The sequence below is a fragment of the Episyrphus balteatus genome, chromosome 1 (assembly GCF_945859705.1).
Source record: "Episyrphus balteatus chromosome 1, idEpiBalt1.1, whole genome shotgun sequence".
NCBI lineage: Eukaryota > Metazoa > Arthropoda > Insecta > Diptera > Syrphidae > Episyrphus > Episyrphus balteatus.
Window position 1 is genome coordinate 154206350 of NC_079134.1, and position 14800 is coordinate 154221149.

A 14800-nucleotide genomic window follows, 5' to 3' on the forward strand; every position below is an offset into this window, starting at 1 on the left:
TAATAATCATGAAAAAAAATTTCATCTATCAATATACATTTTTGGGGCTCACAAAATGTATATTGAAATGATATTTTTATTTAAGAATTATTTATTATTATTATTATAAAAAAAAAAACATATTTCGTTGCAATAGATTATTTTATAAATTTTTTTATCTTGGAACTACATACATGATTAATTTATAAATAAGTTATTATATTTTAAGCTTAAATTTTACTTTTTAAAGTTAGTAATAGTTTTTTTTTTTTTTTAATTTGCAATTTTCAATAAAAAATATATAATTTTTGTATTTATCAATTTTTTAATTTTTTTTTTCATATATAATGCTAAAATTTAGTTTTTAAAATTATTATTATCTCTACTTTCTTTCCTATACAATGGCACTTTCGTAATATTTTTTCCCAATTTGTATAAATTTAATTTTTATTTCAATCATTCAAATTTTATAAGTTCTCACAATAAAAAAAAAATCATTATTAAATATAAAAATAAAACTTTTTATCTACTATATTTTAAATTATTTACAAGCGAAAATAAATGTTGGCAATTTTAGTCAAACACACGTTGTCGTTACCCTTGTCATTCGAGTCATTTCAGCGGCTGAAAATCTTCGTTTGAAAAATAGTGACTTAAATGTTGTGCGAAATTGTTTGGACATTAAGCCATACAAGACGAAACCAATAGCAGCATTGATTAGTGCCAGAAGATCCATTAGTTCACCAAACAAAACATAACAACGGACGAAGAAACATTTCTGCAGAATACCACTTAGAAGACCTAGAATTCCTTGAGGGAATTCGGTAATCAGGAAAAGCATTAGTACAGCAACTAAGAGCATAGTAGTTCTGTCCGTTCGACGATCACATTTCGCAGAACTGCAAAAATACAAAAAAGGTATTACAGTCAGCGTCAAAGTAATAGATCTGATTTTTTAAAAGTGTTCGAAAATTGATGAAAACTTACCGACTTCCATGACCATTTAATTGAGCACCACCTTTATTTGGATTACTGTACTCTTTAAGTTTCAGTTTTCGTTTCGAGGCATCACAGAGTACTCGGACGAGAATGAAACTAATAACTGTAAGGATGCAACATGGAAGCAGTTTAATTATAACAGAATGTATCCAAAAGTTGAAACTGCAAAGAGGAAGATGATTTCATTATTTGTATGTAAGTTGAAAGTAGTAAGCTTTGATATGACAAAATGCTAAAATAGTGGACTTACTAAAGCTAAAGGGAACCCGGCCGAACACCTTCGATTTTGATGATTAAATAAAACACCATATTTCTGCAGCTGTAAATGACTTACTTCTAATCACTTTTTTATGAGAAAAATCAAATTCTTTTGAGTTTATTTGAGCATTTTATTAATAAAATTCGTTCAAATTTTAGATAAATCAAAGAAAAACTAAAAGTTTTCAAAAAAAGCTAAATTTTGAAAAAAAAAAAAATGTTCATACCATTTTTGGATATTTTTCCTAATTTTGAAAATTTTTAATTTTTCTTTGGTTTATCTAAAATTCAAACAATATTTATTAAAAAAAGAATTTGATTTTTCTCATAAAAAATATGGTGTTTTATTTCATCTCAAAACTTCAAACCCTCACAACAGAAAAACTGCTTGTTGAATAAGTTTGAAATTTTGCATATTAATTTGAGGTATATTAAGCTTCAATAATTTAGCCTCAGTTTAATCTTATCACCCATAGTTATAAAAAAGCGGCACATTTTCTAAAAAAAACGGTAAAAATGAATATTTTGATAGCTTTCCTAAATTTCTCAAATCTCAAATGTAAGAAAACATTTTTACTAACAAAGTTAGCTTAATTTATTTGTAGAAAATTTAATGAAGTTTTTAAATGTGTACTTGAATTTTCTGTAGAATGATCCGTTATTGAGATGTTGATAGTAAAAGTCAAAAGTATGGTTTTTGGTTGGATGACTGATATTTCCTTTCTAAAAATAATGGGCACGTTCAGGAAATATTAGGGACTAGATATTTAGGCAACGTCATTTTCTGAACGGAAATTTGAGTAAATTGACTAAATTAGTTTGGATGTAATGCTATTGTCAAATTTCGAAATTTATTTAAGAATTTTACCGGTCGCATGGGTAAGACACCAAACTTCCCTTAACTATAATGAATAAATAAAATGAATTATAACCGATAATGCACTTTTTAATTGTTTTTCACAAAAAATAAATTTAATTTTGCTAAAATAATTCTTTAATTAAAAACAATCTGCTGTCATGTTGACAAAAAAAAACTTTCCTAAATTTTTAGGGAAAATTTTCTTGCCGAACTTTCCAGTCAGCTTTCCAATAAAATTACCTAAACTGGAAGGATTTTTTTTGACAGCTGACCAATCAGAGACCGAGAAATTACCTAAATATTTAGTCCCTAACGTTTCTGAACCTGCCCAATAATCATTTTATCACTAAAAAATTTTTACACTTTTTTATTAGAAAAGTAAAAACGAAAAAAATTTTGAAAATTTTGGTTTTTGAACAGTTCCAACGATTAAGCTATTTTACCGTTAGAAATAAAATATTTTGTCATAAAACCTAAAACAAGAGATACAGCCTATCAAAAATCACTAAAAAAAATCACGATTTTTTTCTTGTTCCCTTAATTTTTTGGGCTAGTGTATTTAAATGTTTAAATTTGGAAAATAAAATAATAACACTGGTCTGCAAAATTTAACTTTTTTTTTCTCCTTCAAATAATTTTTTGATATTATGAAAGATTAGAATTTTCTGAATCTAAATCTGGTTTCAGAAAAATTCTATCAGGTACCATTTTTGTAAAAATGATTTTTGAAAAATGTGGATAGTTTCTAAAAAATCAACCTTTTAGATTTATTTGAACTCGTTTAAAATTAAAACAATTTGTAGCATTGCGCTCAAATTTGGAGGACTTATTACTCGTAATATGGCCTATCGATTGACACCAAATATGTCCTTTTACATTAATGTTTACTCATATTTTAAAATACTGATTTATAAAAAAAGCAAAATTATCGAAAACCTTTACTTTTTAGTAAGTCCAACATGAACAAAAACACCTTAATTAAAGAAAATGTAAAATATCAACGCCCATTATAATTAAAAAGTCAAATATGTAAAGAAAACCATAATAAAATAGGTACATTAAACAAAATTTTTACGTGTTTTGTAATTTTATATACTATTTATCTATTTAGAAATATCTTATTTGTAATAAACCATTCGATAAACTGCCTTGTAAAGCTTCAGATTTGTTTCTCCTAGAAACAAAAGTATACTTTTCTTAAAGTTTTTGATGTGCTGAGTTTGAATCCGAAGTCAAAAAAATTCTATCACGTGAGGATTTTAAGATATTCGCATTAAAGTATCACAAAATCAAGTTTTTTCTTAGAAGATCTCAATAAAAACTACTATATCTCACAAATCAGAGCTGACCGAAATTTTTTGAGTTCGGATTCAAAATCAGCACACTAAAGTCCATTAGAAAAGTATATTTTTGTTCTAGGGAGAAAGATATATTAATTTTTAGAGATCAGTTTTTTTTATGATAAGATATGCCAAACCTACTAAACTTACTTAAATTTAGATATCTCGGAGAAGAAAAGAGATATTAAGAAGATTGAAACTGAATTTGAAAAAAAAAATAAGTTCTTTTATAATGCCGTAACAAATTTAATTGAAAAATATTACATTATGCCAAAATATTTCTTCGAAAACAGCAAAAAAATGGGTTTTTGAGATTTTCTAACGGGAATATCTAAAAAACGTGACGTGCTAGATCGATTCTGACTTCGGATTCAGAATCAGCATACAAAAATCCTTTAGAAAAGTATAGTTTTATTTAAAGGAGGATTTCCTTGCAGACCAGTGTAATTTAAATTTTGTTTCAAAAACAAAAAGTTCCTTTAAAATAAATACTTTTTATTTTTTTTTTTATAAACTATAATACATACCTACATTTTAAAATTCCCTTTTCTGATTACAAAACACACAAAAGAATATGGCCAGCAAAATTTAAAAATTAATTTTATTACGAACAACTTAAAAAAAAAACATGTTATTTTTTTTTTCAAAATTCTAAATTGGAAGACCAGTTTTTGAAAAAGACCACATTTTGAAAAAGACTTTATTCAATTTACTTAATTTTTATTTTACAAATAGGAATAAGCTTCCAGCTTTTTAAAAATGTGAATTCAAATATTGCAGGTGTTGCCGTTGTGATCAAATTGCTTCTATCGCTTAAACGATGGAAGCTAAAGAGGTTAAAGTATTTTTAATTACCGATGTTTGAAAAAAAAAATATCATCAAAATCGAGTGAAAGAAAAGAAAACCATGAGTAAGAAATTATTTGGCTTTTGTAGTGCACGAAGAAGAACCTTTAAAATAAATGTAACCAAGAGTCACAAGGTTTGGTATAGTGGAATTGATGTAGATCAAAGTTGACTACTAAGAGACTCGTGTACTAAATTAAAACCTGTGGTATGCCAACAAAGCAGAGAGTTTGAAACAAAATGTACACATCGTCGGTGAAACCAGAAAAGTGTGTAACTCCATTTTAGCAAATTTTATAGGAGAGCAAAAAAACAAAATCGTTTTGAAGGCATTTGTATGAGTTTTCATTTTTTAATTTGCTAATAAAATAAAAACTATGAACTTTAAGGGGAATCTGAGTTTAAGGAACGGTAGATATTAGGTTTGTCTAACAGATGGCATTCAAATCTAGTTTTCAAAAAATTTGGAGTTACACACTTTTCTGGTTTCACCGACGACATGTCACTCTATGTCTTACGTATAAATCGTTCAACTATTATAGGTAAGCACCTTTAAGAAATATATGGTTTTAAGCTTTGTTGTGTTCTCAAATTCTTGGAACTTCAGATAGACAAAGTAGAAATCAATCTAATATATCTACATACCTTGCTTACATCAAAAGCTCTTTTCATGGCAAAAATTCAGTAAATTTAAAAAAAGAAATAATAAGCATCATATGAAGCTTCAGGTTTTTCTTAGAAATGGAATGTCCCATAGCACAATGTTGCTAAATCAAATCTCTATCCTTTTATTAAATTTGTATATATATATTGTTCTGGTAGATGTTTCTAAACTGTAAACAACATTTTTGCATTTTTTTTTTATTTTATTAATAAGTTGCACACGATGATGACACAACAACCATATCCTTATATATCGAATCCCTGAATGCACTTCTTCATAACTTTAATACGACAAGCACTCGAAAAATAAGAAAATTCTTAGGAAAATATTTAAAAAAGATTTCCAGATTTTCCCTGAACTATCAAGTCGCAAACATTAAATAACCACATCAACATCATCAAGATGGTTTTTCGTAGAAAAAACAGTAGAATATTCCGATTTGAAGTGAAAAATATTTAAGTCAAAGAATCAAAACAATTTATAGTTTTATTTCTCTCCATTTAAACAGAAATAGGTCAATTTAATTTAACGAGAAAATGATTTAGTTGGTATCTAGTTGATTCGACCTAGCCCTGATTTTTCAATCGTCAGTTAGACTATCAGATGAATAAAAACTGCCAAATGTCAATATAAAAAAAACTTTTATTCCTAGGAATAAGCTGTATCTGAGGTTTATCTGACTATTGAAAAATTGGCCCTTAGTCGTTTAAGTTGTCATGTTTGACGAATTTCTTGTTAGACTTTTAATCGATGGCTTTTAGATACAATTATTGCAAACTACTTACAGTCTTTATATGTTTGCCACTCCGCAGAAACGATTGTATAAATTCTGATAAAATTTAAAGGGGTGGTTCTTATAAGCAAAATAAACATTTTGAGAATACTTTTAGAAAAATCCACCCGCTTCCACACCCACTTTTTTGTAATACATACATCAGTTTCTCTCGGCAACCCCCGGTAATTCTGTCTGTCAGTCTGTCTGTCTGTCTCAATTTCGACCTGCAGTCCGAACTACTGATGCGATTTGCTTTTAACTTGGTAGGTAAGAGTTTTTGGTAATCCCCTGGAGGGGAAATTGAAAATTTTTTAGGATCAAATTTGTAATATGACAAAAATGAAAAATGTAAAAATACCTACATATACTGTGGCAAATAAATTCCCACATTTGAAATTAAAAAAAAAACATTTGAGCCATTTTTAACGATACCTGCCATAGAACCATTTTCTTGATTTCTGACTCATTCTTAAACGACTAAGTCGATTTCAACGAAGCTGCAATATTAAAATGCCTTGAAATTTTCAAAAACTTGAGTTTTGGAATTTTAAAAAATTTAAAAATTAAAATTAACATTAAATTGAATAACAGCAAATACGTGCGACCCAGTCGTGCATTTTATTTCTAGTGTATTAGTTTCTCGGAAACTTCTATATTAATTTTGGTGAAAAAAGACCTACTCGGTAGAACTGAAGCTATTTTTTAAAATGCATTTATTTATTTGTCAAACATATTACAAATATAATAATCAGGCTCACCTTTTTGATTTTCGTTTCGTTAAATTTCTTAATAAAATACTGATTTTAAAAATAAAATGCAATGTACTGTACATGCTACTTCCGGTGGCAATTTTTAATGGAAACGGAAACAATTCCGATGTTCTGAATCCAGAAAACCCCAAATCTCTTAAATCCGAAATCTCCAAAAGCCCATAATCCTGAAAATCCAAAATTCCGAAAACCCAAGATCCAGAATGGATAAAATCCCGATAATTATGAGTATTATCGGGATTTTAGCCTTTCAGTAAAACACTTTTAAAAACTTTTTATTCAAGCTTTTAATAACCCATTTTGTAAATTAAAAAGTTTTCAGCATTCCTGAACTAAACACACTGGATATGCTCAAGTGTTCCAAGCTTCATTAACTTTCGTTAAGAAATGGCCACACAAAGGATTTTTAAGTCGAAATACACCGTTATTGTCAGTTGTTTCGTGTTTATACATATAAACTAATAAATTTATCGAATCGTTAAAAATTCAAAACGGCATACGAATAACTGAATATTATAAAAGCTGCAATAAAAGCAAATGGCGCCCAACGTGTGGCCAAAGACTTCGAGGTATACCTACAACAAAAGAATCAAACCCCAATTTTATTGGACAGAATGTATTGTCATATTTTTAACCTATTGCAACTAAAATCGCCACTGTCTTATTTGATCATCCTATCAAAAAGCTTTATGAAATGCCTTTGTATTTATTATCGTTAGTTTACCTCCTTTATTCTTTTATTGAAAAGGATAAAATAAAATACACAAATTGAAAAAATATCTTATCAAATATTATCAGCTATCTATTATTTTCTCCTGGCAAAGTTAAACTCGATGTCGATACCAATCTAAATGGGTAATATTCTTTGACCTCTTTCAAAAGCATAACAAATTGTATATATGATAACAATCTGAAGCTGGCAGTTTATTTTAGTAGCTATAAGAAAAAGTCAAGTCTATTTTTTTCAACTTCCATAACAAAAGCCAATTTTATTTTTCATCAATATTTAATAGATATATCCGGAATTCAAAGGCGAAACCATTAGCTCAAAGTATATAGGCTTGTCTTTTACCTTTTCATTTGACTCCTTAATGTTTAGTTACCTACCTTTTTAGAAAAAAATATAAAAATATACAAGGGTATAGAAAAGACGGAAAAATTAAATAACTTATTAGCTTGTTATTACCTTTATCTTTTTACCGATCTTATTGCCAATATCTGCCCGACCCTATACTTTTGTATTACCAAACCCTTTTACTTCTTTTGGTAACATTAGCCCATTTTAAGATATTCCCTCTTCAAATAACTTCAAAGGCTGTTGTTTGCCTGGGTAATAAAAGGCTTATGAAGGAATCTCGATATCATAATAATAAAAAAAAAAAAATACAGTCTTGTGTCAAGTAAGGCCAACTAAGTTACGTCAAGGTCTTGAACTTTGCACAGGCAAATTTATATTTTTGTTCCTGTGGCACTGACACCCACCATTTATCTTTGTAAAAGGAAAAAAACAACTTACTTCCTTCCAACAAGAAATGAAAAATAAAATAAATTTACTTCGCTATCAGTGGCAACAGCAAAAGACAGAAAAACTTTGTAAGAATAACTCAACTTTCAACTATTCTATATTGACGACAGATGGAGCAACTTTTTCTTACGTTGCATCAAAGTCTTCATTCTCGCATGGCCACGGGTTGGATACCTTACCTAAATGTAATCAAGAAAAATCGCTGTGTAACATGCGTTGTCATTACTCACTCACCTGTATAAGGCTGTATCCTCTGTAGCATCGACATGATAAACGGTCTCTTCTCTATCGGTGAAATGTCGTTCCTTCACTTTGAATACAAAATAAGTTGGAAAACAAAGTATTGGCGAGATGATGAATGAAAGTAGAATGGATTCACAGCAGTGCGACAACATAAATGAGGCACATGGTCCATGTGGGTGCCTGCTAATCACAAAATAGTGCAAAAATAAAAGAAAAATATTTAAGGACGTTAGTTTGGTTTGTATAGAATTTTTTAATTTTATATTTAAAGTTTAAAGTATTATATTTATATTTAAAGTTAAAAAATAATATGAGACAAAAAACTTTAAGGTTTTTTGTTGAATATTTTTTTAAAGGTTCGAAGTTTGTTTTATTCTGTATAAATAATCTTGTTTGAGAGCTCGCAGGTAGTTTTCTTTGAAATCAGTTAAATTTTGTTCGTGTTATTTTCCAGACCCAATTTTTTTTTTTTGATTGATTGATTTGAATGATTTAATACTTTCAATCAGCCTGTAAAATTCTATGAATTATCTTTTTGCTAAAGTTATCACATAAATAACAATTAATTTGATGATTAAAGATAAAATCGTCTTTTTCCATTTGGAAAAAAAAAAAAGAAAAACTAGGTACCTACAAAGGAGCAAATTGAAATTGAATTAATTTTCCAAATAAAATTTGCATTCGTTTTAAGTGGAAGAACATTTAATCAAGTTCGTGATAAATTCGAATAATTTTAAATGATCATTTTTACATTGGATTATTTTCATAAAAAAAATCGTTTAATTTGAGAATTTTTTTTTATTTTAATCGTAAACGAAAGAAGTGTAATATTAAGAGCCAATTTTTCAATCTTCTAATAAACAGTCAGTTAACTGTTTGACGAATAAAGTTATTAGGCTCATAAACAATCAGATAAAAACATTGAATTTTTCAATCAAGAATAATTTATTCTACAGAATAACAAAAAAAATTTGTCAAATTCAAAAATATTTAATATTAAACGTCATTTTTATTCATGATTGTTTTTGTTTTCTTGTGTTTCACTGTATTTTTTTCAAAATTCTTTCAAAACAGCTTTGATAACTGAAATAATATTTTTATTGAGATTATTCCTTAGAATAATTTTTATTCGTCTCTGAAAGAAGCAGATAGTTTTATTCATAGGAATAAGCTATATCTGCCTGTTGGAAAATTGATTTTTTCTCTATCCTTAGGAATAAGTACTAACTGACTATTTAACTGACTATTGAAAAATTGGCCCTAAGTTTTAAATTTTCAAAAAAGAAAAGCACACTTTTGTATTAAAAAAAAAAAATATAAAATTGATTGAAGAAATTTTGAGCTTTTTGTTTTTATGTGTCTTATACTAATTTCTAATGTAGCATACCAAACTTTAAAGTTGAAAAAGTGTTTTTTTTAGAAAAGCTTGATTTTATAACTCAAATTTAATTTCGGATCAATGAAACTATAACAAAGTAAATAAATTTAAGTGTGAATATACAAATCTGACTGTTAAAAATAAAAAGAGTTCTTTTTATAAATCTTAAAAATACAAAATTTATTTAGTTAAGCAAAACATAATTCCATTACCTACTCCAAAATAAAATTAAAACTAACTTTTCATATCAGTGGAAGAAACACCCTTTCACTTTGAACATTTTTGTATAAACTCTTTCGGTTCTTGGTTATCATATTAACTGTTATCATATTAACTGTTATCATATTAACTAGTTATCATACTAACTGGTAGGTTCTAGTTGCAAATCCTCTCATTGCATTAAAAAAAATACCTTGTACTTGAAAAATTAAAATATACATTATTGATTCTTTATTTTTGTATGACAAATTTAACTACAGTACCATTATTTTAAACATTATATTATATATATTAGATATTTTAGCAGTTTTTGGGGAGAGCGGGTCTAAAAGTATCACTTTTTGCACTTTTTTGAAAATAAATCCACAAAATCTTTACAAAACTAAAAAGCCAATTTAAAAAAAATGCACTGTTTTTTTTTTAAATAAACAGTCTCTGTTGCAATACCAAATAAAAAGTTTATAAGACTCAAAACTCACAATCAGCGGAATTTGGGGCCAAACAACCAAATTTTTGCCAAAAAAACATGAGTAAACCTTATTTTAATGAAACCACAATGAAACACAAATAAGTTACATCTTATCCCGGCATGAAATTTTTCACATAAAATAAATTAACGCTAAACTTAAATTTAAACAATTGTAGCCAAAAAAAAAAATAAAAACAAGACACTCAGAAATGTATCTTTTTTCTATTTAATAAAAAGAACAAAAAAAAAAACAAAAATGTTACAAAAGTGCTTTTTTGCAACTGAAGAGATGGCTATGGAAAAGACAAATATTTTTCTTTTTCACGGAATTCTTAATTCTAAGAGGAACAGTGTTTGTTTTAGTTGTTACTTCAAATCCCGCTCATCCCTACTCAAAAAATATACATACATACATACATATACAAATATACAAAGGATTATAAACATTTTTAGAGTGGTCGTTTCGGATCTCAGCATTATTATGAAATACTAAAAAAAAATACGTATACGCCACAGTGCACATTGATAACCTACAAATAATGTGACCTACAATTTTGTTTTAGATGCTAATGTTAACACACCCTAATCCAGATTAAAAAAAAAAAAAACATTTGCCTTAAGAATTGAATAACATGTAAATCTTCTTGTCGTCAGTTTAAACAAAGAAATAAAAAAAACAAAAAAACTTTCATATAAAAAAATTCTTCAGCCTCTTTAGTTTTCATTTTTTTGTAAGTATGACAAAAAACAAAAACAAAACATGAATAATTCTTTAATTAAAAACTATCCATTAATTTAGATTTGATTCAAAACATTATTTCTAAAATAAATTTGAATTTCAAAAACCATTTTATATGCAAATATTTTTTCGCATTTTTGAAAAAAAAAAATTTTGAATTTATTTGTTCAAGAAAAAAGGTGTAGTTAAAAAGAAGGAAATAAAGTTTTCTCGCTTTTAACTGAATTTTTTTAATGCCATATATTCTTATTTTGGTCTGAAATTCAGAGGTATTTTTCAAAACCCATTCTATCCATATTTGTTTTGGATATTACTCTAAAACTAAGACCCTCAGATCACGATTTCTGGACTTAAACTGTAGGGAATCCTAATTGAATCAATCCTGCATTTAAAAAAAGTACTAAAAAATGTTTCGTTTACGAGTTACAAGTTTTTCTCGATTTACTTGAAATAAAAAAAGTGGATAAAATGGGTTTTTTTATTCTGATCCACACAATTAACTACATTAAAATTTGAATCGTGTCAACCCGTATTAAACTTCTAAAACTTGCCATTACAGCACACAAAATTAATACCGCGATCCAATTACATAAGTTTTATTTCAGAACTTAATCATATTTGTCGCTTCACCTGCAGCAAAAAATATTTTGAGTTTACAAAGTTTATATGAGATCCAACTTTTCGTCGTTTTTGACAAACAACTAAAACACTTATTCCAAAAATGCTTTACTGCACAAGAGCACAAGGAAACTTAATTCCTTATGAAGTGAGCAGTTTAAAGTTCTTCAAATTGTGTGGATTGGATGCGTTGGGGATGGGATTCCAACCCAATATTAACTTGTTTAAAGAGCAAAGAACTTTTGCAACGACTTCAAAGTTAAACTTTATTACATACACGTCAGTAAATTAGGGAATTTTCGATATTTTGTTGAGAAGTGTGTTTCAAACTATTTTCAATAACTGACAAAGTAAAAGTATAAGAACATAAAGGGTTTTGAATGGAAAATTAAATCACAGTATGTATCTTGAAAACCTTTGGTAATTCAATGCTATTTGCTCGACACTAGTTACAAAAAAGAAAATGCAAGGAAAGAATTTTTCTGTTGAAGATTTTTTTATGTCAAAAATATGAAAGCAACGAATAAACTTACCTTATAGCAACATAACGCCAAATAGCAAGTGTCACTGTCAGACCAATTGAAATTGTGTGCAGGATTTGTGTGAAATGCATGTGAAATAAAAGATACACAGCCCACGCATAACGGAAATCCTTTTCACCTAAAAATTTAAACAATACAAATTTAAAAAATTGACCAATAAATAAAATGCAAAAATAGAAAACAGAAAATATAAATAGAAAGTAGAAAATGGAAAATAGAAAATAGAAAATAGAAAACAGAAAATAGAAAATAAAAATAGAAAATAGAAAATAGAAAACAAAAAATAAAAAATAGAAAATAGAAAATAGAAAATAGAAAATAGAAAAAAGAAAATAGAAAATAGGAAATAGAAAATAGGAAATAGAAAAAATAGAAAAAAGAAAACAAAAAACAATAAATAGAAAATAGAAAACAGGATATAGAAAATAGAAAATAATAGAAAATAGAAAAAAAAAAAAAAATAGAAAATAATTGAAGTTAAATTAAATACTCACCAGGTGACACAACATACATGTATGTTGCAAATGGTATATATTCAATCATAACAAACATATCAGCAACAGCTAACCATTTGAGAATTTTGCTAATAGGTGCCTTGGACATTTCCTTTTTCGTCAGTACAATAATATTCAAAATATTTGCTATAGTGCCAAACACGCAAATCTGTAAAATAATGGGTAAATAAGGTCAAATTTGAAATAATGGCATATTTGAAAAATGACTATATGACAGTAAAAAGTTGGCACATACCTAATAATAAAATATTTCTACTAAAAACAATAGAAAAGAAAGGTTATCATTTAACACAGTACTGTGATAATTTACTACATACATAAATGTTTGCCAAAAAAACTCAATGAAAAAAGCACTAATTATAAAGATTAATTGCAAGGACATTTTCTTAAAAAATGATAGACAGTCCTTTTTGTTTTCATAAATCATAATCGACTTTACTCCTGACATAATTTTTTTGTTTAATTTAAGGACAAATCTTTTTCAAACGTTTGGCATTTATAACACAAAAGAAAAATATAAATAATCCTTTAAGTTAAAATTAATTAGACAATTATTTATCAAATACAAAAAAATAACTTCTTTGTGAAATATGTCCTCGCAGAGTCAAAATAAAAAATAATATTTTTTTTTCTTGGAATCCCAACTGACATACTAATTTATTAAGAAAAATTACATTGTGATATATTTTATAATAAAAGGATTCCGTTTAATTTTTAACCTGAGATTTATTAATTATTAAAATCGACTCATTAAATTGAATATCCTTTCTTGTTTTTTTTTCACTCACTCGGTAAGTGAAGTAAATTAATGAAAACAGACAATCAATTATATTATCCAGGGACAACATGCAAGGGTATTTCTGTCACAGTCTTTGTTGGTTTCTTTATTGTAAACAAAAAAAATACATAACAACCAGATCTAGGTGGAATCCTTTCATTATGGAAAGAAATCCTCATTAATTAACCTAATTTTAAGGTCTTTTCCTTAGGATTTTTTTTGATATTTCATAATTTGTATTTTTGTAAAGAAAAAGTATCAACATTTCCATTGTCTCTTTGAAAATTAACTTCAAAATCATGTTAAAATGATGACAAAAATATTACAGAAAGAAATTCTTGTTTGATATATTCAACTCAACAACGAAATATTCATGAAAACACACAAGAGAAAATATTTGCATCGATTTCGCTTGTCAAAATGCAAAATTTTATGTTTACATTTTGCAATCTTCTTCATAAAAATAATTGCCTTAAAAGAGAACAATTTCTTCATCTATGATTCTATTTCAAAGAATGTCCTTGTGTCAAATATAACGATAAAAATAACTTTATGCAATGACGTTGGTTATTATAGTCATTGCTTTGGAATAATAAAGGATCAACAATCTAGGTGCTTATTCTTGGAAAACTCGGATACAAATACTCTGCAAAACGAGTCTTTAGATTTGGTAAAAGGCAATAATCGATGCATGTATCTATACGACATACTTTCAATATGCATGGAAATGTTATAACAGTCATATATGCAATATTGAATATCCTTTGGCAATTTTTGTTTCATATAGGTAGTTTATTCTTTTGAAAAATGCTTACAACTTACATATATCGTGTTCTACTTATTGTAAAAGTATTGACTTTTTGCCTTTGTAAAGGTATTTTATTGCGACGACACAACATGAATTCACTAATTAAAGGGCTCCTTTCACTTTTTCAAACAAACAAGAAGTCCTTGTATTTACTTGAAATACTCGTATGTTTTATACGTTCTTACTGTTAACATTTATAAAATAAAATAAAATAAAATCGATATTATGTAACAACCAAATACAATATCATGAAGAAATGTGGATAAAACTGGGATTCACGTTTTTTGTTTTCAGTTTGTTTAAGAGTTGAATCTAGTGTTCTTGGATTTGATGTTTTTATTTAATAACAAATGTTAAGACTTTCTCGTGTCCGTTAGAAAATTATTTTTAATCCAGATATTTGTTCGACATTCCATAGCTATCATCAGTTCAACAGTCTTCTGTTTTCTTATCAGGTTTATTAAAATACAAAATTG

The 14800-nt window shown here is 27.2% G+C and overlaps 1 protein-coding gene across 2 annotated transcripts in view; it reads right to left on the reverse strand.

Annotated features, from left to right (window-relative positions):
• Positions 1-335: 335 nt before the first annotated feature.
• LOC129907455 (G-protein coupled receptor dmsr-1) overlaps positions 336-14800 on the reverse strand; it is a 238360-nt gene continuing 223895 nt past the window's right edge. Inside the window, exons 5-9 of one of the 2 annotated variants that reach the window (XM_055983692.1) lie at positions 12718-12886; positions 12215-12341; positions 8250-8438; positions 967-1140; positions 336-878 (exon numbers count right to left, since the gene is read on the reverse strand). In XM_055983692.1, coding sequence (XP_055839667.1) covers positions 557-878; positions 967-1140; positions 8250-8438; positions 12215-12341; positions 12718-12886 — 981 coding nt within the window. In that variant the 3' untranslated portion in view covers positions 336-556. Of the gene's footprint in view, positions 879-966; positions 1141-8249; positions 8442-12214; positions 12342-12717; positions 12887-14800 lie in introns of both variants that reach the window. The other variant, XM_055983691.1, reaches the window with a different exon arrangement.